The sequence below is a fragment of the Myotis lucifugus genome, unplaced genomic scaffold (genome assembly GCF_000147115.1).
Source record: "Myotis lucifugus unplaced genomic scaffold, Myoluc2.0 scaffold_107, whole genome shotgun sequence".
Classification (NCBI taxonomy): Eukaryota; Metazoa; Chordata; class Mammalia; order Chiroptera; family Vespertilionidae; genus Myotis; species Myotis lucifugus.
Window position 1 is genome coordinate 317365 of NW_005871155.1, and position 25171 is coordinate 342535.

The following is a 25171-nucleotide window of genomic DNA, read 5'->3' on the forward strand; positions in this document are numbered from 1 at the left end:
CGGAGTGGAGAGGAGGGTGGTGCTGGGCTGCAGGAGACCTAGGATCAGCGTTTGGTTCCTCTGCCTCCATAGGCATGTGTCCAGTCCTGGGCTACCATGAAGAATCAAGGGTACTCAGTGTTCCTGAATAAACAACATGCTTACTCTGTGCAAATATAAAGCCATTGGGGGCCCCTCGCTTGCTCTGAGCCAGCCATTTCCTCGCGGGTGTAAAACTGTATAATTGGGCACATTTGGGGCGGTCGCCTTGCCATTGCTTCCTTCAGTCCATTAATGGAGAAAGCACCTCTCACCACAACATCAGCTTAAACTGCTGGATCCTGCCTAGTAGCCTAAGCAAAGCTAATGAATGAAGTCCCTGGAGTGTTTTCAGGTGAATGGGAAACAGAAGGCTGCTACTCTGGAAAGACAGGGGGGTTAAAGCTGGGTTCAGTTTTGATTTTACTTTAATGTGATCCAAAGGCAACTAAGTTGCAGATCAAGTTCTTTTTTTTAAAAATAGCCAAGACTTTTTTCCTTCTAATTGTCACCTTTCTTACAAATCAGCTTTAATCCTTTCCCTTCAAAATTCTTACCACTTTGGCCCACTTCTTAGGAATTTCAGAAATGACTCAAAATCAATACGGTAGAGGAAAAAATATTTATTTTCTAAAGTCATTACCTTGACAGGCAAAACAAAGCATTTTTTCAATTTCATTCAGAAATACATTTTTAAAAAACACATAGACCAATATGGCCTGCCCAGACATATTTAACATGGTAAATATAAGGAATAAATTGTTTGAATATAAATATCTATAAAAAAATAAGTACATCAAAATTTAATCCAATCTCTTCCATTTGCCAGTTACATAAAGAAAAATAATTTTACTGCTTTAAAGCACAACCAACGTTTACGCTTCAATGTCTTTCATAAACAACCCTATACCATTGCGTTTCCAAAAATCAAGGTAAGGGAATCTTCTGATTCAATGATCTTTTTTCTTATGGATCGGAGCTAGTAGATTACCATGAAAATGTTATATCTACCACTGACGCATTAGACAAGACTTCTAAGAGACTAGGATTTAGGATGGAGGTATCAGGGGAGGGGGTAACAGGAGGGGAGGAGGAAGAGTTTGGGAGGCAATAATTAAAGGTGGGAAAATATCTGTGCGAGAGTGCAATACAGGTGAGGTAGACTCATATTTATGGAACACATCCTGATCTATAGTAGTAACAGTTTCAGTTTTGCATTTTGTGAATTAAAAAATAAAGATTTTGGAGTTGTTGTTGTTTTTAACTCGAGTATGTTTTCAATTTGTGCATTCCTTAGGAAATCTCTTCCTGGACTATGCAGTTTCTCCCTGAACTGTGCCGGGCGCCTGAGTGAGACACAAACACTTCCTTCCTACCCTCTTCAGGAACCCCACCGGCAAGTGGAGTCTCCTCCCTGTGGAGGAAGCCACCATAATTTACAAGTCATCGTGTCTCTCTGCTTTCTCAGAATGGTCCATTGTCACTCCAAAGGAGGACAGACAAAAGCAGTTACCACTGATGGAAGCCAATGAAGATGGGTCGGGGGACTCCTTAACCGTTTTTGGAATGTTTAGAAGGAGGACGCTGATCCGTGGCCACGCTGGAGCAAGAAATGCTCTAAGTAGGAAGGATGCTTTTGCTGTGATGCAGGCCAGTGTGGAGAGAGAGCGGTCAGCCAGCCGCGCAGCACGCTGTCTCTGTGGAGAAGGCTTTGGACGCGACGGCTGTAATCAGTGTGTTCGGTTGTGGGTCACTTTCTTCTCTCCGGAGAGCTTGGCTTTCAGCTTTGCGATACGGAAAGAAGTTTTGATGCTGTTGCTGATGGCCTCCAACCTATTAAGATAAGAGAAAACAAATGTGATTTTAAAAAAATCATTCCTGGGCAAAAGAAATATCTGAAATTAGAGTCTGGCACAAACAAATTTAATTCTGGTTTCTGAACTTTCACCACCATGGTGCCTTTGCTAACCCCAGGTGCAAATAAAGCCTGTCTTGGTGCCTAAAATGGGGAAGGGGTGCAGAGAGAAAGAGTAATGTGCTCATATCTAAAGGTAACTGGGCATTAAATACAATTTTAAAGTACAATTTTAAGGTAAACTACAGGTAAGCTCTTTTCCTTTTTTCTTTTTTTTTTGTATCCCCATCCCACCCTTAGTGGGAAAAAAGTTTTAAAAGGTGTACACATAGGCCCAAAGCAAATGTTGACAATTAAAACAAACTTTTTTTTGGAAGGTTTAATATTTTTGTTGTTTGTTTGTTTTGACAGGAGAAAGAAAGAGGGACAAGTTGCAAAATATAATAGTTTATATAACAGAAACTGATAAAAAGTAATTTCCAGGTCAGTTCAGAAACTGGTTTATGTAATCCTGGGATCTAGGGAGCATGAGTGGCCTGAGGTCATAACTGCGGAAACTGCCCTGGCAAGTCTGGAGCCACAGACAGCCGAGGGTGTCCCATGCCTCGTAGTAAACAACCCAGAAGCAGTTCATGACGGCCAGGCCTGTGCGCAGAACACTTGGGTCATAGAACGTCTTGCCACTGGGTTTCTAGGAAAAGTGTCCACAGGCCATGAGAGGGAAGTGGAGGACATGTGACAGATCTGAAAGCAAGTTTCTTCCCTCCAGGTTGTGAATTCCACAACGTTTAGGGTTTGAAAGGGTCATCACCGTGGAGCTGCTCAAGGCAAGCCTATGGGGTTGCCTAACCCAGGTTCCTCTCTGCCCCAGCTCATGCCTAACGAGGAAACGAGCGAGCTTTTGGGAATGGTGTTGGCGCTCCACCAAATGTGTTCCCTTATTAAAAATAAATAAATAAACCCTAAAAACGGCATGTTCTAACTCTCACCAACCTTACCTAATAACTTTATTTTCCCTTTGGCCATTTGAGTAACTGCTGCTGTTTGAAGAACTTGATCATACATGACACTTTGATTTAAAAAGAGTGAGAGAGAGAGAGAGAGAGAGAGAGAGAGAGAGACCTCTCCCTGAAATTATTTTTAGGTTCTCGGGAAAAGTATTGACTCAGAGAGGCAAAGACTGGGTATGACCAAATGACAAAGGTGTCTAGAGATATACTTTGTTTGGAAAAATCGACCTTTAGATTGACGGGCGTGTGCTAAAGATCACCAAAGTCGGCAGCGACCTGCTTTCAACTCCTTCAAAAAAAGATTTGAGAGGGATTCCTTTGCTCTTTTTACTCTATAGACTATGAAGAGCCCCTTTGCTATTGTTTCCTGAGCCTTTCTCCAGTCAAACTAAGAGTGGCTGGGGGAGCAGCCCATTAGCATTGGTGGTGGAACTAGTGGTTCTTAGCAGCCTCTTACCTTCTCATTTTTCTTCCTTCCACCAGCTGCTGATGAATACACTTCTTTCCAAGCTTGGAACAGTCCTTTCCTTTCTTGCGATTAGCCCAGCCTTTCTCCATAGTGTCTTGGTCCCTGTTAAAATACACGCAGGGAAAAACATTTCAGCAATGGTACCTTCATTTGTTCACAATGTCTCTGTTCATCTCTTTTTCTTAAAAATACTTATTAAAGTATAGTTGGCATTCAGTATTATATTAGTTTCTGGTGTACAACATAGTGATTCGACATTTATAGACTTTGAGATGTGATCATCACCATAAGTCTAGTACCCATCTGTCACTGTGGAAAATTATTACGATAATATTGGCATTTTTTCTGTCCTGTGCACTACCTCCCCATGGCTTACTTATTTTACTACTGGAAGTTTGTGCTTCTTATTTGCAGCATTATAATAGGAAGGAGGTCAGGAGAACATAAAACTGTTTGAAAGCAAAGGTATTTCTATTCACCTGAGTTCTTTTCCTGGTTGGCAAAAATTCCAGCACTTCTTGTCTTTTTGGCTGGCACACTGGCATCTGTCCCTCCGGTCTGTTGCTTTTGTAGGAAATAAATCCTTTAAGGATCGCTTGGTCCTAGGAGGGTTTCCAAGTCCATATGGAACAATTTTCCTATTATCAAAAGAGAAACAAAAGATATTAGCATGATTCAAAGTCTTCAAAACGCTGCATTCTATGGGGTAAACTCGTCCCATTGGAACACACAGAGCTCACCACATGCTGTTTGGTAGCAAAACTTGGGAGCATGAGGTGTGACAAGTTAAGATCACACATCTGTCAGGGGCCCTGAGTGTATGTATATACCCAACCAGGAGAAACCAGTTTTCTAATTCAATTCCATTCCATTTCTTAACAAAGTTCAATTTCTTCTCGACACAAGCAGCATTGTTTTTTGGTCCAAAATTATGACATCTCTGTTTTAGTATCTGTTTCATATTTCCTTCCTTTTATAACATTCCATTTAGCTATAGATATTGGGGGGAGGGGTATAGGGACTTGAAAACCATGACTCACAAGACTTGGAATACCTATGTTCAATTCCGATCCTACGATAAGGCTAGAAGTCCCCTCTGAGGGGGCGGGAGGAAGCCCAGGTTGGCATGTCTGCAATTTGCTGATATGACCATAGAAGGACTCCTTGCCAGAATGCTCTCCAGTAATTTCCAATGTGCTTGTTTTGATTCTTGCTTAAGAAATAAAGTCCTCCACTTGGAAGAATTATCCACCTTACTAAGTATGAGGCTTCTGTAGGTGTGTTTAATGTGATTTGATTTTGGTCATCCTTTACTATACTGGGGCCCTGCAGGCACCATAAAGGTGGTTTTGTTTATGACTGCTTCTGATGGGTGAACTACTTTTCAGGGGGAAAGGGTGGAAAGTGCCTTCTTCACTCTGGAAGCAAAAGAAACATCTATGGATCATGTTTCTATTACTGTCTTGAAATGGGCTTTTCTAACAGCAAAGTACAGAGGAGTCAGGACTCCCAGGTTCTCAGTCTAGCACTGCCATGAACTCTTTCCTGCACAAGTGGCTTCAATGTTTGGGGTCTCCGGTTTTGTCTACATAAAGTGGAGGGATTGGATTATGAATCTCTTTGATCTCTCTGCCTCTTAAGTCTTTACCCTCCCATGAGAAGCCATGTGACCTCAGCAACTTATTCCCTGAACCCCAGCAGATCCCACTGAGAGACCATTCCCCTGTCCCCACACTTGAAGTCTCTCCTCAGAATGTGTGGCAGCCTCCTGCTTGCTGTCAGCTCTTTCACAGTCTTCCTGCCGTGAGTGGTCTGAGCCACAGGCCTCAGAAGACCCTCCCTTCTGCTGCTAAGAACCAAGCTGCCTTGTTCTTTTCAGGAATGGAGGGGCACTGCGCCCTCCCCAGGGGTCATTTCCATGTTGGCAGAAAAGCAAACTGCATGCTTCCCAGAAAAGTAACTGGGCTCCCCTCTCTGGTTAAGGCAGAGCAATGGAATGACTAGGGTTGCAATGCCCTCTAGAGACTCACCCGGGAGTGTTGATCCAGATGATGTCGAGGTGGCAGAAGTAGACACACTCTTTATCCAGCAGGGACGAGCAGGAGCAGCGCTTGGAGCGGCGGGGTGCACTGGGAGAGGGCTCCTCTCTTCCGCTGTCTGCCCCCGTGCTGAGCTCAGCGCCCAAGACGGCTGGGGAGAGAAAGAGCAGTCAGTGGGGGTGTCCCATCGGAGGCCAGGGGTGCGCTGCATCACAGATGGACGCCAGGACGAGCAGAGCAGAGCAGAGCAGATGAAGCCTACAGCCTGCCCTCAGCAGGGAACACAGAGGGAAAGGGCAGAGGGAAAGGGCTCTTCATTTATTCCCTCCTTACCATGACTTCACCTTTACCCCACTGCCTTATCGACCTTCGGAGAGATTGCACAAGTGCAGAAGAAACAACCACCTGGAAAGGGAGTAACCAGCCCCTTCGAAGCAACCTTCAAGGAAATGCGTGTAAATGCTGCCTGTTAGAATCTGGATTGGCTTCTGCATGACACTTAGTAGGACAGACAGCACAACCTGCAGTGGCTTAAAATTGACAGATGACAAAAAGGCTAGAACTGAATAAATCCCCTGCCTGTTCCTAGGTTTGGAGCCTCTGTCCCATGCAGAATGGCCTTCGGGTTAGGGGCATACCCACCACTTCACATGTGTGTAGGGCAGAGAGTGGCCCAGGTGATATATACCCTTTGAAATTAGGTGGAGGTCAAGAACTTTGGGGGGATGACTGGAGGGAAAGAAGAGAAAGCCGCTCTTCACATTCATTCCAGGCGGCCACCTCCACAGAAACCACTGACCTAAGGCGCAGCTGAGCAGCGGCTCGGGGGACCTAGCCAAGGCTCTGGGGATGTTGACTTCAGAGTCCCCAGGGCAGCGGGCATGTGTGGGATCACCGCCTCCCACTCCCGCTGCAGCACCAGCTCTTCTTCCTGATGAGTTAGCCATGCAGCTTATCTGCCCAATTTTGTACATTTCACATGATCAGACACATTCCAGGATTTTCATTCCCTTGACATCCTTTCTCTTTAGTCAGGGTCATGAAAAGACAAAACAAGTGCATTGACCCTAGAAGGGGGACTGGGCAGATGCACACGTTCTTTCTAAATCTGTAAGCAGCCAAGACTTATCCCAGCTCCCCTCCCAGGACAGGTGAACAAAACTGAAGATAGAGCTCACACTGTTCTGGGTGCCAAAAATCTGCCAAAAGAAACCTACAGTCAATAATGACAAATTTTAAAGAAAACATCTGCTTCGCCCTGAAACAGCCTGGGGGGGTTATTCAACAGACTGTTCTGCAGGTGATCTTACTGCTCAAATATTGCTTGAATGGCTTGAATAAAATTCCTTGGCTTCAAGCTGAAAGGTTTAAATATTTTGCAGATTAACACACTAATAAAACAGCATTTGAATAAGATCTCCGTTCCTATGCGTCCTATTACCTGTATGAACACATACATTGCAAATATACATTTGGCTAAATTATAGCTTGTCTTTACGTTTCTTGAATTCATTGTTAAAAGCCAATTAAGTACACTGTGCAATAACAATAATGTCATTTTAATGCTCCAGGAGCAATTGTGTTCAATAGTGGATTTTTCCCCCACTAGAAAATTTAAGTAGCTTTGAGTAGTAATTTCCAGAGACTTGATATCTGAGCTACAGAAATAAAAAGAAGGGGGGAAGCAGAAGCAAGGAAAGCATTAAGGCGGATAAGAAGACATTCACATCCAGAGATTTACAAGCCAACGCGCCTACCTGTTCCTACAGTTCCTTGGAAAGCCACAAACAGCAGAGAGAAAATCACGGGGAAGTAATCCATTCTGAAAACAATCAGAATTCCCTGCAAACTAAGCCCAGAGTAGAAACGAAGAGACGCTGCTTCAGTTCCTCTAAGCGCTTCTGGTTGTTCTGCTCTCAGAGCGATCCGATCCGGCAGCCCCGGAGCTCCTCGGCGGGGAAGAAAGAAGTTTCTGCCGGGAGAGAGGCAGTGGGAGCGGTCTGAGGACGCGCGCAGCCGGTGGCGTCGGGGACAGCAGCGGAGACCAGGGACCCTCGCGGCGCTCGCCCCAGCAGATGCAGGAGCGCGTCTGACTTGGACAGCTCTCCGCCGGCTTTTTATATTGAACCCCTATAGTGTGGGGGTAAACAGCTCTGACTTTATTCCAGCCCCAGACAATGTTATTGTGTTATTAGTCACCAACAGGCAACGTGCAGCCGGAGATAAGCCCGGGCTCTAGAGGAAATCACTGCTGACTTCAGAGGCAGACGCCCGCCGTCTGACAATCCAGGGGCAGGGCTAAGAAAAAGAAAATACCCATTGGAGACCTTTGGTAAACCTGCCCGTGCAGCGCTGGAGTCTGCTTCCCCTTTGCAAGCTGCCAGCCCCAGAGTTCAAGAATCACAAGAGGGACTCCAGAAAAGTCATACCATTGGTATGAAAAGTATGAGTACGTTTAAATAGATGGTATTGTGTGCGGGGAATTTTTTTTAAATTGTTGTTCGCTTCATTTTCCTTTTATGTCCCTCCGATTGCTTAGCGTTGATCAAACAAGGGAGCGCTCTCCCTAGTCACTTCCCCCCACTGGGGGACAAATTATTTAGGAATATCCAACTTTTTTCTCTTTCTTCGAGCCCCTCCCCTAAGTCCTTTTTGCTGAACTTCTTTGCGTCCACGGCGAAAGAGGTCATCGCAAAGAAAGGAAGTTTTCTTAAAAAAATAGAGCGCTTTCAGGTCGTACCCAATTCTTTCAGTCTTAGTGGTGAGGAGCCCCCGCAAGGTTTTCCTGTGCCCACCTTTCTCTCCTGCGGGGAACACCGCGTTCAGGAACACGAATTTTAAGAAACAGCAGAAGAGGAACGCCAGGGGGAGACGAAGAGCAAAGGGCTGATGTTTTATGGAGACAGAAAATAAAAGCCTTGGCTTCCAAATAACATAAGGGAAGGCCACCTGAGGTGGGAGCTGCGGCAGGGCAAGGAATGGCGCCTCCCATAGGAAAGGGGTGCCCCTCAGAACATGCCATTTACTCCCTGCGTAGGGACACCTTTCCTGGGACTTTTCCTTTGCCTTCATTTAGGGCGAAGGGGTGTTCTTGTACAAAGCTCGGGTGGTGTTGGGAAGGAGAAATGGGATGCTGAACAAAGGGATCAGATAATGCCTCACATTTAGTAATGCATTTGCATTATCAAAGCAATTTCCTGCCTGTTTAACCTTGAAATACGCACCCCACCCCCACACCCCCACCAGGTAACCACAGTGCACTGCGAAGGCCGATGGGATGAACTCAGAGCATCTTCTCTGCACAGGAAAGGATGAGTCTACACCCAGCACTTAGGGACTCCATCAGATAGATGCTTCCTCCATGTCCTCATCCTGTATCGCTCCAATGTCCTCACCTGTGGAGGGGGAAGTGGGGAGGATTCAAATGTGGACCCATTTCCAATACTGTACTCACGAGGAACCCAAGAATGGTTTCTTCCTTCTTCTCCCTGCCTGCTCTTCACCTCTAGAATCAAAAGGACAGATCTTATTCCAACACCAAAGCTGTGGACCTGAGCACACTGGGGTCCCCTGGACCTCCCTGGGAGCCACCACAGTTGGGGAGACAGTAACAGTATCAGTGTCCGTTCCATAATAAGATCTGTTCCCTAAAAGAGCCACCCAGCAAGAGCTGGAGCTGGAGGAGAGACAAGGACCCTCCCTCCACACCCACTCCCCTGGGGCCTCTGCCTGGGCCCTCTGCTTTCTCCCTATGCTGACCTCAGCCCAGCTCTGGGGGCTGGGGAGGGCACAGCTGCCCTTAGGACTGGGTGGCACCAAGCAGGAAGCCAGCTCTGACCAGTGTGTCCCAACCTCCTCCCCCCAGCAGACCACAGGGACAGCAGAGGAGAGCTGAGGTCACATTCACAAGATCCAAGCTTGTCCCATGAAGGGAAAGGTGGTGTGGGAAATGTGTGTTGGCAGGGGTCCCCCCCCCACACACACACCCTTTCTTTAACCTCCTTGCAACTTTGACAAAACACTGGTCACAGCCAGGACCAACCTGTCCTAAGCTTCTCCCTAGAAATAATGGCCCTCACCCTTCCAAGTCTCTCTGGGTCCGGCCTGGCTACCCCCCACCAGGGAAGCCCGTCTCTCCGCAGCCACCCCCACCTTGGTAAGGCTGCCCTTGCAGGTGCCAACAGCACCCAACAATCAGGTGGAGAAATGCAGCAAAATTAAACTGCCCACACGCCTTCCCACAGCCCTCCCTCCTCTCATCTCCTGTCTGTGTCATCCTGTAAAATCCTGTGAATGTATTTTAATTATAAAAACAAAAAGTGGGTGGCAGTGATCTGGCCCCACACTCCTCACCCTGGGCCTCCTAGGGCTCTGCTAAAGCAAACGCACAGGGTTTCAGACCTGGGAGGGTCCCATCGTTCCAAGTACTGTACAATCTTGGCCCATGTCTTTGAATCCCAAGTTTCCAACATGTGTACAGTTGTGTATGTGTGTGTATTTCCATTTCTCTCTCTTTGTGTGTCATGGGGAGTGGTGGCATCTGCCTTCTCTGTCCATCTCCCCACCCCCACCTCTCACGGCAGCCCCTTTTGCCCTCTTTAGAAGGAAGGAGAAGCCCTTTCAAACCCAGAAAAGGCAGCTATGGCACTGCCAGGCAGCTGCCCAGCAAGTAAATTTCCCAAGAAGCAAGAGCGGGGAAGGAGAAAGAAGCCCAACAAACCAGTTTTACAAGCTAGAAGTTCCCACCTCTCCTTCACTTGAAGCATTGCTAGAGAGGGAGGTAGGAGAGGAGGAGGTTAAAAGAGCTGGACAAAGGAATATACTTGGAGATCCCACCTCCCTCCACACCCCACCCCTTCAAGACCTAGGAAGGGAGAGGCTCTTTGTAGCCACAGTCCTCAGAGAGGAAAGGGAAGGGAGAGAAGAAGTGACTAGGATGGCTTTGCCCCCCCGAGTAGAACAGTTTGCTATTACTGTTCTTTGGCTGTTACACTTGAATTCTCTAAACTATTTGATAAAGGTATTTTTATGTTTCTTTCTGTATCTCTTGCTATGTATTAATAGATATCTATAAATAAACCCTCTGAGCCCCAAATACAGATACTACACAGTAGCAAAGTGTACTGTTTTTAGCACTCTTTAGCTTTGGTCCTTCTCAACTTTTGCGTAATAAAATTTGCAACTTTGCCAGGCCAATAAAGCTGGTGCAAGATGTTGCATTTAGCTCAGCAAAAACAAGAGCCGTTAAGTCACTTGATGACAGCACAGAGCATGGGGAACTAGCTTACTGCAGGCCCGGTGAAGCTATCCAGGCCACTGGACCAGTCCTATGGTGTTGACTGTTTCACGTTCCTACTTTGCATAGCGCTGTTGTGAAAGAGTGCACTGTAGACATTCATTATACACCTCCCGGAGTTATGAACAAACACAGCTTCTCTCACAGTCCACAACGGAATGGTTGATTTAGCACAGGAACATGGTTGATGATACTCAGGACAGATTCATCTCATGCACTTTAAAAACAAATAACGTATGCATCTCTACTTCCTTAACACTTTCATTCATAAAACAATGACAGGTAGCAAGTGTTTAGTTTAAAAGAATATATCCAGTTCTTTGACTAGCATTTCTCAAACCTCAGTAATTCATACGCCTCTTTCACAACTTTCGTCATATTTGTGTGCCACCCACACATTTTTACTGAATATTTTTCCATCCAGCTGACTTCCTTTACTTGAATGATGTTAAGGAAATTTACTATCACTATTATTCTAAGTAATAATATACATGATATCATGATTTGTATAGCTAAATGATATACATATTTATATGATTAAATGATGTACAGAAATCATAGCCTAATACATGTTAAAATGAACATAATTATGTGTCTATCAAGCAGTTGGAAATAAAAAGCATTTGACCATGTACCCTATAAACCAACACGAGCATATTTACCACTCTTGGGGAACACTGTTCCTTCTGCTGCAATGCCTTACACCTTATTATGTTAAGAATTAAGACCTGGTTTAGTTCCGCTCTCTGACCTCTACTTTCCAAGATAGGCTCCAACAATTCCACATCAAACTGTCATATGGATGCATCTCAAAGAAATAGAATTTAGAAAAACAAAGACTTTCTATATATCCAAAAAATTCCTAGTTGATACTTCCCTTTAAGCAGTTATCCTTTATCATATTTTCAACTCTCTATCCCAAATTTAAATATTCTTCCCAGTGTCTTCACTGACACACACACACCCTCTCCACTACACACACACCGGACGCTATAGATTGAAATGGGAACGAAATTGTAATGTCAGACATCAGAGAGAGACTACAAAAATAGATGGTCAGTGACTGCCACATCATATTTTTTTCTGTAATTTTAATTGTCACTTATGACATGTGGAACCAAAGGGATTCTGATGCAGGGATTTAAAAAGATGACCACTTGCGGGTGAGTGGAGTACAGTCAAGTCATTTCATTAAACCTAACTTATGTAGTCATTCTAGATGAGCCTCATTTCCATGTGTTTGAATGGGATGGTAAAAGAAACTAATTCTGGAGGGCAGGTGCCATATAAATGTGCCTGCCTTTATGGTTCTTTCAGCTGATTGCGTATTTGTGACATTCAGTAGGCTGACTGTGGTTTCAAGTCCACTGCTGTCAACCCCTTTTCATGACTCCATTTAATTCTAACCAAGCGATTTTTGTTTGTTTTTTAAGAACTATGGTTACCAAGGGTTGGGGATGGGTGGTGTGGGAAATGGGGAGATGTTGGTCAAAGTTTCAGTTAAAAGATGAATAAGTTCTGAGTATCTTACACACAGGATTGTGAATATAATTAACAATACTGTATTATATACTTGGAAGTTGCTGAGGGAGTAGATCTTCAATGTACTGACCCCCAAAATGAAATGGTAATTATGATGATGGAGTGGTAATAATTTGCAATACATAAATGTGTCACATCAACATGTTGTACACCTTAAACTTATACAATGTTATCTATCAATTCTATCCCCAAATAAGTTTTGTTTCCCACCTCATATATAAAGGCAAATAACAAGCCCAAATTCTTATCTCTTTCTCAACTTCTATGTAATAAAAGGTCTTTGGTGTCCTGCTGAAATTTAAAAAGATATCCTAGGAAAGTAGCAAGAAACTTATTCATTTGAAATTCATTTTTATATTAGAAATCTGAAACCAGGAAGATTCTATTATTCAATTTCTCTAATTTCATGTGCATATATGTTTACTGAGCTCCCATTGGGTGTCAACTGTAATTCTAGGTACTTTGTGTTCCAATGGTAAGGGTAAGGTGGATTTCATATTCAAGAGTCAATAGGTTGACATGGGATTAATTAAAGCCACTAGGGGAAAAGCAACGGGGGTGGGGGTGGGGTGTTGGAGCATAATCATTGAACTGAGGAAAGCTTAGGTACCTACAAGGAAGCTGACATGAGGGCTATGACAACACAAGGTACTAAATGACTCAAGAAATAATCTTGGAATGAAAGAGGCTGAATGGAGGTTTTAAAAGATAGCAGGAAAGATCTTCAAAGATGAGAGGAATTAGGAGCTGTGGCAAAGGACAGGAAATATCTAAGAGGGGCAGGACATTTTAACGAGACAGTTAGGTTTTTGGATTTCAGTAGGACCAGATGGCCAATGATGATGTAGGTGAAATACGTGGTTAATATTTCCAATATCTCTGTAATGTGCAAGTAGAATGTAGAATGTCTATAGTTTCTACACTGTGATTTCTGGAGTCTTATGGATGAACATGACCACTAAAAGGCAAAGCCATAGGAACCATGAGCAACTCCTCTTAGTGCAGAAGTTCAGAAGATTTTGACAGTTCATCATGTGAACTATGTCACTGTTAGAAGGTCTGGATGTTATTTGTATTAAAAAATATTAAATGAATTAAAATTATTCCCACATTTTGCAAATCTACTTTTTGGACTCAGCCATTTGCAAGGGGAAGAAAATATTTACCATAGAGTTTTTTAAAAGTTCTCTGGCTTCCCATATTTCTTCTTGTCTCTCTTCCTTCCTGAAAAAAGATTTAATACAAGAGTTAATTTCATTATACCTACCTGCTGCCTACCTATAAGTAATTCAAACCTCCTTCCCTAAACTATAATTTTGAAAAAAGGAAATTTCTCTTCAAATAATTTTTTCCAAATATGAGTATGCAGCAAAAAAAAAAAGAAAGAAAAGAAAAGAATATTTATTACTGAGGGGGAAAAATGGGAGAAAGCGGGTTACTATTTTAAAGAGGCATTTGGATTCATTTAAAAATGCAAATGTAGTTTCACAAGCTCCAGAATATATTTAATGCTAAGGGGTTTGTTTCATTTGGCATTTGCACTTTTTTTCCATTTGTTCTTTTGATGAAAAAAAAAATCTTTGGAGTGGTTGCGAGAATCATTTTCCTGGAAATTGATGCCTTTAAAATTATTTTTCTGTGAAGCTTAAAAAAACCCCACGTACGTTTTGTTACTATTATTTAAAATGCACTACTTATTGTCTTTCCCTAAGTGTAGATTTTACTATGGACAGTGAGGTCAGTCAAAGGCATTGAAGTACATATATTCCTTTCCTACATGTAACTCGTAAGAACAAAGAATGTGGAGTGATGACATTGTGTTTGTTGCTACCTTATGTACTTTATTTTAGAGAAATGCGGAGAAAGAAAAATGGAATGAAATGAAGGCATATAAGAGCCATCTGCTTATGGCTGAAGTTCAGGCCGCTGTAGGACTTTGGAGACAGCAGTATTGAAGACCCGCTGTAAGAGAGGAACGGGGAGCAGAGAGGGGGTGAGGAGGGAGACGAAGAGGAGGAAAGGATCAGACAGGGAGCCCCCGCCCAGTTTGCAGCCCTCCCCCCTCCCTGGTGTGAGGGAAGCAGAGACGCATGAGTTAGAGAATCTTGAAACTGACAATGTCCATGTAAAGCACATTATCTTGTTGCAAAATGGAAAAGATCTTGTGAACTGCAAAGTAGTTTGTTTAAAGACATTTTTTTCCAAAGTTGTTTCAAGATTTGTCAGGGAGGACTAATATTTTCTAGATAAAGCATTTTACAGCATTGTTTCTTTCTGAATGTTCCTTCTCCCCCAGCACCCATTCTATTTTTACACATTATCTGGAAGAAACTATCTCTTTGGACTAATGGCCAGGCCTCTGCACCAGTGGCCTCCTTTCCCCCAATTCTCTCCCATTCCCCTCCTCCTTCTCAGGAGCATTTTGCCACTTGATGACTTGAATGAGACAACATGGGACAAAGGTCATAGATTTTCAGCATGCACAGAGATTTCTAGCCAAACAACCACCTCTCCAATGGTGATTGGTTAACATCTTCTTCTATATATGTCGATGAAGATATGTGTTTTCCCCTTGCTCTGAAAGGATGACTGGCAAACAGCTAGGACCTTTTCATCCCAATTATGCTTTTTAGCTTCTTTCAATCAACTTTATACTTACTTTATTCCTTTCACTTAAAGATGATATAATATTGGTTCAAAAGCCTAGATACATAACATAATAAATGATAAGTAATAAGTTCTCAGTAATTTTTTCAATGGTTTTGGTCCCTTCCAAGGAAACCAGAATTTTAAAAAGATAATCACTTTTGGAGTAGCCACCACCCAACTGAAGAATGGGAGCAAAAAGAACACACTGGAAAAATAGAACTTAACTAGGGAAAGTGACCCAATCTATAACTTAACCAAGATGTCAAGTTATGACAACACCCAATTCTTAGGAAAGTGAAACTCTTAATAATGGCATGGTCCAAATATAAGTTTTACAATTCAGCAGGAACCAGTATCAAGCAATTAAATGACCCTTCACATAGACCAAGTACTTCCAGGGGTGGGCAAACTTTTTGACTCGAGGGCCACAATGGGTTCTTAAACTGGACCGGAGGGCCGGAACAAAAGCATGGATGGAGTGTTTGTGTGAACTAATATAAATTCAAAGTAAACATCATTACATAAAAGGGTACGGTCTTTTTTTTTTTAGTCTTATTCATTTCAAACGGGCCGGATCCGGCCCGAGGGCCGTAGTTTGCCCACGGCTGATAGCCTCTCTATCTGCCTTTCCCATTGCAAAACGAGAAATAGCATCCATCTGCTCCTGGTCAAAGAGGCAGAAATGAAAGTGGTTAGTTGAGGCTGTACATCAAAGGATGGCAACAACCATGTCAATTGGAAAAGTTTAATTAGTGAAGCATACAGAGATCCATGTGCAATTCTCTTTAAGACAAGGATACAGAAAAAAAAGGTGGTGGGGGAAGGAAGGCATTGCCAAGTGGAGCATGTAAAAGAAGTATTAAAGAAGGACAGAGGGTATTAAAGAAAAACAGTCTTATAAACATTCTATTACTGGATGTTGACTGGGGGGAAACAATTAATATCAAAATTTTAAATAACAGTACAGATCCTCAGTATGAAAAGTAAACACACACACACACACACACACACACACACACACAAAACCACTGAAACACAGGGACAGTGTAACAGATGTCTGAAAGAGGAAGGATTAGGCCATCATAATGAAAATATGGTTCTGAGGCTGAGCACATGAGATCTTCCTAATTTTAGCAGAACACTTAGAACTCAAGGTATACAGTGAGCAGTGGAGAAAATGTAATTTGTAAATATCAAAAGAGAAAAAAATTACCTGAGGCTAAAAGTCCCTTTCACTTTGACTATAATCTTTTAAAATCTGGGATGAAATTTGTTATAGAAATTTTCTATTGGGCTTTAGAGATACTAAACCAATCATATATAAAGCAAAGCACTAAAATCCCTCAAGTAAGAAAACAGAGAATGAAGAATTTCAATTTTCCAATTTATAACTCTGTTAAGGAGAAAGTATTCAAATATGCTCTTCATTAGTGCCTGATAAAGGTTATCGTGGACCATACCATTACTATTAATGTCAAAAGAATATGCTATTGCCCTGGCCGGGTGGCTCAATTGGTTGGAATGTCATCCTAGTACACCAAATGGTTGCAGGTTCAATTCCAGGCCAGGGTACATACCTAAGTTTTGGGTTTGATCCCTGTCTGGGCCCAGATGGGAGGCATCCTATAGATGTTTCTCTCTCTTCCTCCCCCTCTTCCTTCTTTTCTCTCTCTCTCTCTAAAAATAAAAAATCAATAAAAACATATCCTTGGGTGAGGATTGAAAAAAAAACCTCTAAAAAGTTTTTAAAGAATATGCTATTAATCAGACCAAGTTATCAAGGTATATCAAGGAAGACATTTACTCTCCTGACTTTATATTTTTATACTATTAAAATTCACCTTCACGCTGAAAAAGCAGAGTTTGTGCTGCTCCTCTTCACTGAGAATGTACATGTTGTTGGTTTGTTTTGTTTGTTTTGTTTTTGTTTTTGTTTCTGTTTTGCAAGCTTCAGCTCAGTCTAGAAACTAGTTTTTTCTTTTCTTTTATTTCATTGCAAAACTGTTTCTCCAGAGATAGAGTAGTGCCACCTTTACATCTGGAATTGGTTATATTACCTTCCTCACATTTTTAAATGTAGTTTTTTGCAAACAATTCTAACAAGAATTTTTATTTATACAGATTTCTATTATTTTTCTTTTTCATTAAGACTGTTTTCAATTGAACTTTTCATAGTTACACTTGTTCGAATCCTATTTTTAGTTTCCCTTTCTCCTTGAATACTTTCCTTTTTCCTTTTCACAGTCTCTGGAGAGTTGCACCTAATTTTTACCGTAAATTTTGTAATCTACTTTCCAGGAATCTATGGTATCTGTCTGCCTTCATCCTAGATTTTCCTTCTTTTATTGTTGAAAGGAATAATAGGTCACAGTTTCATTTGAGGTTCTTATCATTTTCATTTCACCAGCCAGATTCAAATTTTCCTAAAGGCATCTTTCTGAGAAATGGCTGTGCAGGAAAATACCATTGCCTAGCAAGGGCATGTAAAATGGTGCCTGAGAGGAAATCCGTTCTCTGACACTCTCGAATTGCAAAATTTATCTGAAACCAGCCTGACCCTGATCTCTCTGTGGGTGCTGCTTTAGCTCCTCTATCCTACTTCTCAACATTTCATCTTGAGTTCCCAGCTCCTCTGTGCCGTGCAGGCCCAGCCCTCCCCACCCCCCACCCCAAACTGACTACTCAGCACTGCACATCTCTGGGTAGTTTCTGGAGTGGACAAATCTCAGGCCGTTCCCACCTCCGTTTCTAGGAACTATATTCATAGGATGCACCTCCCCTCCTTGCTTCTGGTCCCTGTGTGTTGTAGTGAAAAGAGCATTGAACTTGAATTACAAATCAAATTTGCACTGCTGAGTAAAAGAAGACACCAGTCCTGTCCCTTAGCTCTTTAAGGTAGTGGGAGAGACAGCTAAGTAAGTAAACAGGTAAATAAACAAAAGTTGACAGGTTCTGCTCAGAGCGATCCGAGCAGGGGCCCTGATGGTTTGTGCCGACTGCAGTGAGAGTTGTGCTGCAAGCACTGCCAGAGAAAAGGAGGAAATGAGACCATAGAAACTCAGATGGAGAGGCGGTGTTCTTTCAAAAAGTAAGCCAAGCACTAGACTTCATAAAGGACTCAAGTTTCCAAGCTGGCTTTTGCGAGAGATTTTTAAAGGTAGAGTTTAAGAAAAGATAAACGTGTGTATTAATAAAAGTGAACGTGTGGTATACATGTCCTGTATAGAAAGGCATATGTGGCTGTGCCTGGTTGAAGGAGGGACAGAGGCCAGGCACCAGGGACCGGAGGCTGGCCCAGCAACCTGGCTGTGCTCCCACAGGATTGCAGCGCCTCTAGAGCTGCTGACAAGAAAAGGAAGGACAGTGGCTGGTACCCAACGGCCTGATAAAGGCAGAGATCCCTGTGAACTCATCATCTGCTGAGTTTTACTCCAGAGAAAATATTTAAAGAGGTTACCTTAGCAATTACCGTAAATAACAAGGGTTGCCAATAAACTCTGAGCTATAAGCTACCCAGGTGACTATCCCAACAATGAGTATTTGGGGATAATTGAATAATGGGGGTTTCTTGCTTCTCCTCCTAAACACTTTCTAGCCAGTTCTTAATGTAGAGAAAAGAGGAGGTAGAATTTAAATCAGTTAATTTTCTAACTTATTAAATATTCCAGTGAAGGATTACAAAAAGAGGAAATTAGACTAATAACTGGCATTATAAGAAGAGGAAAATCTAAATTTTTAAATTTATAACCAAGTCCCAGTTCCTCATTCTTTATTATCCCAGATAATCAAGAGTCCAGAACTAAAATCCTGTCTATCCTCCAAACTCTGCCTTAGCAGCAAAGGGCCGTGGAGCTGCGGGAGGAGCACAGCGCCCCCGGCCGGCCATCAGTGAGCCCCAGCCCTAGCACCTCCCAGATCCACTTCCTCATCTGGAAGAAGCAGGTGCAATCCCAACCTGGAGCCCCTGGCGTCTATCACATCACTGTCTCCTGAGGTCTTCAACCTCTTGGGCTGCTCCAACTCCACCTCTTTTGCAGGAGTGTTTTCCTTTGCCAATTCCTGAAATATTGGAATTTCCCTCCTAAGTTCTGCCTTTGAGCCTTTCCTTTTCTCACCCAACAGATGCCTTCTGGGTCATTTTACCCCTGTTTTTTTCGTTATGACCTATATAAAACGACCACTCCCAAGTTTGTTTCTTACTAATTATGTGACCTTGGGCAAACTCCTTATCCTTCTTCCATTTCCATTTCCTCATCTGTAAAATGTGACAAGGGTGGGACTTACCTCACTGTGTTGATGTGAACAATAAATGAGTTAATATATGTAAAGCCTACTGAATACTACCTGGCACGTAGTTAGTACTCTGTAAATGCTAGCTGTTGCGTTACCACCATCCTCCTAGTTTCCCACGCCACAAATGCACAAGTCATCCTTGACACCCGTGCTTCTTCCGCCTCTCCTTCCCAATGTGTCAAGTCTCTTCTAGTGGCATTTCCACTCTCTGGATTGCTCAACAACCACATAACTGGCCTCCTGCCTCTAGTCTCTCTCCATAGAATTATTCAAAGTGTTAAATAAGTTTATACATAACTTGCTAGATGTTCCCATAAATAGTTTCATGGGGAAATAATTAGATTAACAACCAGCATAAGAATGGGAGATCATATAAATTTCCATTTATAGCAAGGTCCCTCTCCCTCATTCCTTATCATTCCAGATAATTAAAAGCGCAAAAATAAGCAAATAAAAATAATCATATGTCTTTATTCAAAATGTTGACTGATTTATTTTTATAAAATGCAAAACTAATTCCATTTCCCCCACTTACTAGTAAATTCTGCACTGCTCTCCTGCGGTCATCAAGATGAATTTAAACTCTTTAAAACGGCCTTGCCCCAGCTGTGTGTATTCCAGCAGGGTCCTTGAACTTGTCAAGCTCTTTCTTGCCTCTAGCAGCCTCCTTATGTTTTTCCTCTTCCTGCAATGGGGCTGGCCCTACCCTTCTGCTCTGATGTTTTGAGACCCTTGTGGCTATCACCTCCTTGGGGAAGTCTTTCTAAACCCCTCCACATGCACATTTCCAAGCCTGTCTGACTGTCTGGGCTAAGGCTTGCCATCCTTTGGCTGACATGAAGGGTAGGTGCCCCTCCTAAGTTCTCCTGCGTAATAAGTGTGTATGGACTTCTTACCTAACACTTTTATACCCGATTACAATCACCGGTTATAAGGTGAGTCCTGCCCCACCTTCTAGACTGTAAATCCCTTGGCATAAAGGAATGTACTTTATTCATTTTTGTTTTCCAGCTTTACACAGTAAATTACGTTTAGAAAGTACTCAGTAAAACATATTTTAAATGCAAATTAAATTCACAAGAACATAAAGTTCCCAGCACCATGCCTGTACCAACAGTCACTTAGTTCCCCCTTTTTTCCCCTGTTAGAAAGTGCCAGCTGGATAAAAATTCTCCTTCCTAGGAATTGCCCTAAAACTATCAACCTCTTTGCATCAATAACAAAACTCTCAGTGTGTTGGAATTTTTCTTCTACACACACACACACACACACACACACACACACACACATACTCCAAGCCCCTCTCACTTCAAGTCCCCCCCTCTGCCCTCTAACCATCTAATTAGGAGGGGAGATTTGGATGCAAGGCCTCTGCCCTTTCGATGTCCTCTGTGATTCTTCCAAAAACAGCATTTGTTTGGCCTACCTGAAAGTGTTTGCCCTGGATCCTGCTATGAAGAAAGTGGGGAAATTTATATTTATATGGTGAGTTATCATCTTCATGGTCAAGTTCAGAGGTTGGGGGGGAAAGTGAATTTTGGTTACAGTGAAGAAGAAAAATACAAACTGCAGATCTGCTGTGTCAAGTGAAAAACGTCTATTTTAATCAGAATTTTATAACAAAAGAAATATGTGTAACCGGGCCAAGTCTCTTTCTTCAAGATTTCATGCCAAGACTCCTTTCTAACCCTCTCCTGCATCCTGAGTGAGCAGCGGCTGCAGGGCCAAAAATGACTCATGGGGCAAAATCTTCCGTTTGTCTGTGTGACTCCTAAGGAAGCATGTGTGCAAGGAAAGGAGCGGGGCTGCCAGCAGCCACACTAGGGGCCCTGGTACCTGATGGGCAGTATATGAGCAAAGCCCTTTGAGAGAGGGCTGGAGATGCTCTGGGGATGAAAAGCGTTTGGAGGTTGCACAGTGTCCTGGTATATCACTAAGCATTTAGATCTGGACGAAAATTGGCTAATATCTTACCCTGTTCACTTTACTGATCTGTGGGAATGTATGCCAGCAGGAAGAAGAAAACATGCAGAAATTTTATAGCATCCAGGGCCCAGTCATCCCACAAAGAACCAGAATTATTCCTTTATTCCAAGGAAAACAGAAACATTATTGAGAGTGAAATTAGAAGGCCTGAGTCAAATGCCAGACCTGACACTTGCTTGCTATGTGTTTGTGGACAGTTAATTAGCCTCTCTAGCCTCAGTTTCCACAGAGGCCCAGAGGAGACCTGACTAGCTATGTTGAAAGTCAAACAAGACAAAGATTTTTAAAGCACTCAACACAAAAAAGCACCTAGCCCAAAATAGGTGTGCAAAGATTTTAGTTCATTCTGGAGATATTTATGTTGAGTGTATCATAGACCAGGCGTTATTCTGAATGCTGGTAATACAGTCATGAACAACACAGCCCCTGAGCTCAGGTCTGAAATTCTAACTGGAAGAGAAACACAAGAAATAAGAATTTGGGCTGAAATGAAATCAACATTTTAAAAATAATTGCCACCTGGCTTTGTATGGCTCAGTGGTTGAGCGTCGACCTATAAGTCAGGAGGTCATGGTTCCAATTCCTAATCAGGGCACATGCCCGGGTTGCTGCGAGCTTGATTCCCAGTAGGAGACAGCCAATCAATGATTCTCTCTCATCATGATGTTTCTCTCTCTCTCTCTCTCTCTCTCTCTCTCTCTCTCTCTCCCTCTCCCTTCCTCTTTCTGAAATCAATAAAAATATTTTTTTAATAAATTGCCACTTTTTCCATCAGAGAGCTATCTTCTTTTACTGGGGACCTTCCAAGATTTATTAAATATGCACAATGTATTTCAATTACGTCACAGGGCTCTGTACTAATATGCAACCTACTTGCTCTTGCACTCCGTCTCCTTTGCACTCTGCCAAGAAGTCAGAGCCTTTTATAAAAGTTCTTAAGTTGCTAATTGCATCACAGTCCTTCAAATTTTAGTACTTATCTGTATCTAAATGAAATCCATTGGAATTTGTTGCATCTCAAACTCCAATTTTATCTGGCCTAATGCCTCCTATGGGGCAAGCATTTCAAACTCACAGCCCACAGGCCGCATGCGGCCCACAACGAATGTTTTTGTGGCCCAGCCAATATAACGGTATGTAAGAAACGCTTTAATAAAAATTCCCTAGCTTAATTTTTACAATATCCTGTTATACGTAATTATTAATAATGAGCTACAAAGTTTGATAATGACTGATTACTATAATTGTGTTGCATTCATTTCCCTTAAGCGCCTTACGTGCAGGCACACCACTTCTCCCCACTAATACTAGCAGCGAATATTTTAGAAGCCGATTGCCACGTCATTAGTCTTGGGCTGACTTGTTTGGTGTGCGCAATAGGAAATATTTCACTTTCAGAGAACAAAAAAAAATAGGTTTATTTGTGTTACGCTTATTAATTTGTGCAATTATTCAGTGTCTGGTAAGCTAATGTTCAAGAAAAAATATTAATTTTTATTAAAATGTTCCATTACTTTATGTTAATGATTACTCATTTATTTCAGCCCTTTGTATTCAGCGTGTCTCTATAGAAATAAACCTACATTTCTATGAAAATTGAAGCTTTTGTTTTTTTTGCGGCCCACATAAACTTAAACCTTGTTTATTTGGCCCATGTCAGCCTTTGAGTTTGACATGCTTGCTATGGGGTGTAGTGTACATATTTACAATTCACTGCTCAAAAGACACAAGGAAAGTGGACTAAATACCTGCTTCTAAGGGCAGAAGGTTTTTTGTGGGTATTTTTTATGTAACAGTGAAGATCAAATGATAACAGATGAAATTTCATCCAGATGAAGTACAAGGCAAGTAAACCATGTGCTAAGAAACATCTCTGGCCCTAGCCAGTTTGCTCAGTGGATAGAGCGTCGGCCTGCAGACCAAAGGATCCTGGGTTCGATACCAGTCAAGAGCATGCACCTTGGTTGCAGGCTCCTCCCCAGCCCAGGCCCTGGTCGATGTTCATGCAGGAGGCAACCAATCGATGTGTGATGTGCTTCTCTCACATGGATGTTTCTCTCTGTCTTTCCCTCTCTCTTCCTCTCTCTCTCTCTCTCTCTCTCTCTCTCTCAAAAAAGAAATAAATGGAAAAAGATCAAAAAGAAAAAAAGAAACAATTCTGCCCCTTATTTAGTGCCCCACACCCACCCTCAGTGCTATTTCTTAACAGAGACTATTCTTTTAGTGAGTAACCACATCACACTTCCCATTCAAGTTGCTAGCTCGTTTTTGTTTCATTTTCCACATTAGAAGACTCTCTTCACAGCTTCAGTTCCCCAGGATCCTCCGCACGAAGGACACCTACTGAAATTCCAGGCCAGCACAAGAACCCCACTTGAACCTGACTCCACTAGCCTTTCCCATGGCCTGATGACTTGGGTGCTAGTTCAGTTCCCTAAAATTTGCAAATCCCTGAGCTATTGTTAGAACCAGGAATGTTAAGACAAGTCATAACTTTAAAATGTACAGTCTTATCTACAATTAAGGTTGCATCTCTCCCCAGTGTCTAAACACATTCCTTTAAAAGAAAAAAAAAACATATTGCAAAATTTGGTGTTGTCTTAAATTATCTTTATTGCAATAGCCCCTAATTCTATGTAAATCATTCAGATGATTCATACCATGCATACGTGAACTTACATTTTACATTCTAAGTGCTGAGAGACACTGTGGCTCTCTTCCCTTGCTCTCCCTCCCACCACTGGGAAAAGAGCAGAATTCAGAAATACTGTTTTATACAGAGGCCACAATAATCTATATTTCCATGAATGAGTCATGCTTTCCCACAAACTTTTCACATGCCTGAAATGCACCTCCACCTCTCTCTTTACTTGCCTAACTCCCACTTTCCCTTTGGACTTGGCTGGGAAATTACCTTTTCTGGGGAGGCCTCCCATCCCCCCAGCCACAGGCAAGGTGTCCCTTCTCTGCTCCCAATGCACAGCATGTGTTCCCTTCGGGACTTATGCCACTGTAGTCTCTGAACAATTTACTTCTCAGTGTTCAATCACTTGACTGGATGATTCTTGCGAGGTTGGGCTGTTGGGCTGTGTCTTTCATGCCTGGATTCCCATTAAATAAATGAGTGCAATTCATGGGCATTTAATAATAACTGGAGTAGCACCACTCCCATTACATTCTTTTCTTCTGCTTCCCTCTACACCCTTTTCCCATCCCCCAAACTCCCTTTGACCACTCTTGACATTCAACTTGGGGGTTGGGGTATCTTTCCACTTTGCTTCCCTTTCAATTGGTCTTTGGCAAACATTCCACAAAGGGTACAACTCAATAAGTATTTAGTTCCCTTTTCTTTCTTCATATTTGTTCTGAATTATTTTACATGTATAAAAAAATGTAGGAGGGCTCTAGCTCATTTGGTGCAGTGGATAGAGCATCAGCCTGCGGACCAAAGGTCCCAGGTTCGATTCCGGTCAAGGGCACATGCCTGGGTTGCGGGCTCGGTCCAATGTGCAGGAGGCAGCCAATCAATGATTCCCTCTCATCATTGATGTTTCTCTCTCCTCCTCTCCCTTCCTCTCTGAAATAAATAAAAATATATATTTTTTAAATGTAGGAGGCAGTCACATGGTTAATTTTCCCTGACCCAGCTCTGTCTTTGACTTCAATCTTCTTTCCTTAACCTAGACCCAAATTCCAGCTTCTCTTCAGCATCACATTCCCCCCTGTCCCATACCTGATGGCTCTGGTTTCTACCTCTCCTCTGAATAATAGTGAATTCTCTAGGGAAAAATTCTGTCAAACAGTGACCAGTGTCTGAGTCATTGGTACAGGGTGGAGAAGGTTACCTTGGCCTTGTATCATGTTGACCTTACACCATCTCAATTGCATTGTTCATGAAGACTCTTGTTTCTGTTCCCCATCTACGTATGACCATATTTCTCAACTTAATATTCTCCTCTCCCCCAGTTTCATTATTAAAAAAATATGCGTTGCTACTATGGGGATAGAAAACAA

The 25171-nt window shown here is 42.5% G+C and overlaps 1 protein-coding gene across 1 annotated transcript; it reads right to left on the reverse strand.

Moving 5' to 3' along the window:
• Positions 1 to 621: 621 nt before the first annotated feature.
• Positions 622 to 7652, reverse strand: EDN1 (endothelin 1). The gene is made up of 5 exons (XM_014459333.2): positions 7149 to 7652; positions 5383 to 5542; positions 3832 to 3990; positions 3341 to 3454; positions 622 to 1851 (listed from the first exon to the last, which is right to left on the reverse strand). Exons 1-5 carry the CDS (start codon positions 7210 to 7212, stop codon positions 1749 to 1751), a joined length of 600 nt encoding a protein of 199 aa, XP_014314819.1. The 5' UTR covers positions 7213 to 7652; the 3' UTR covers positions 622 to 1748.
• Between the last annotated feature and the right edge of the window lie 17519 nt (positions 7653 to 25171).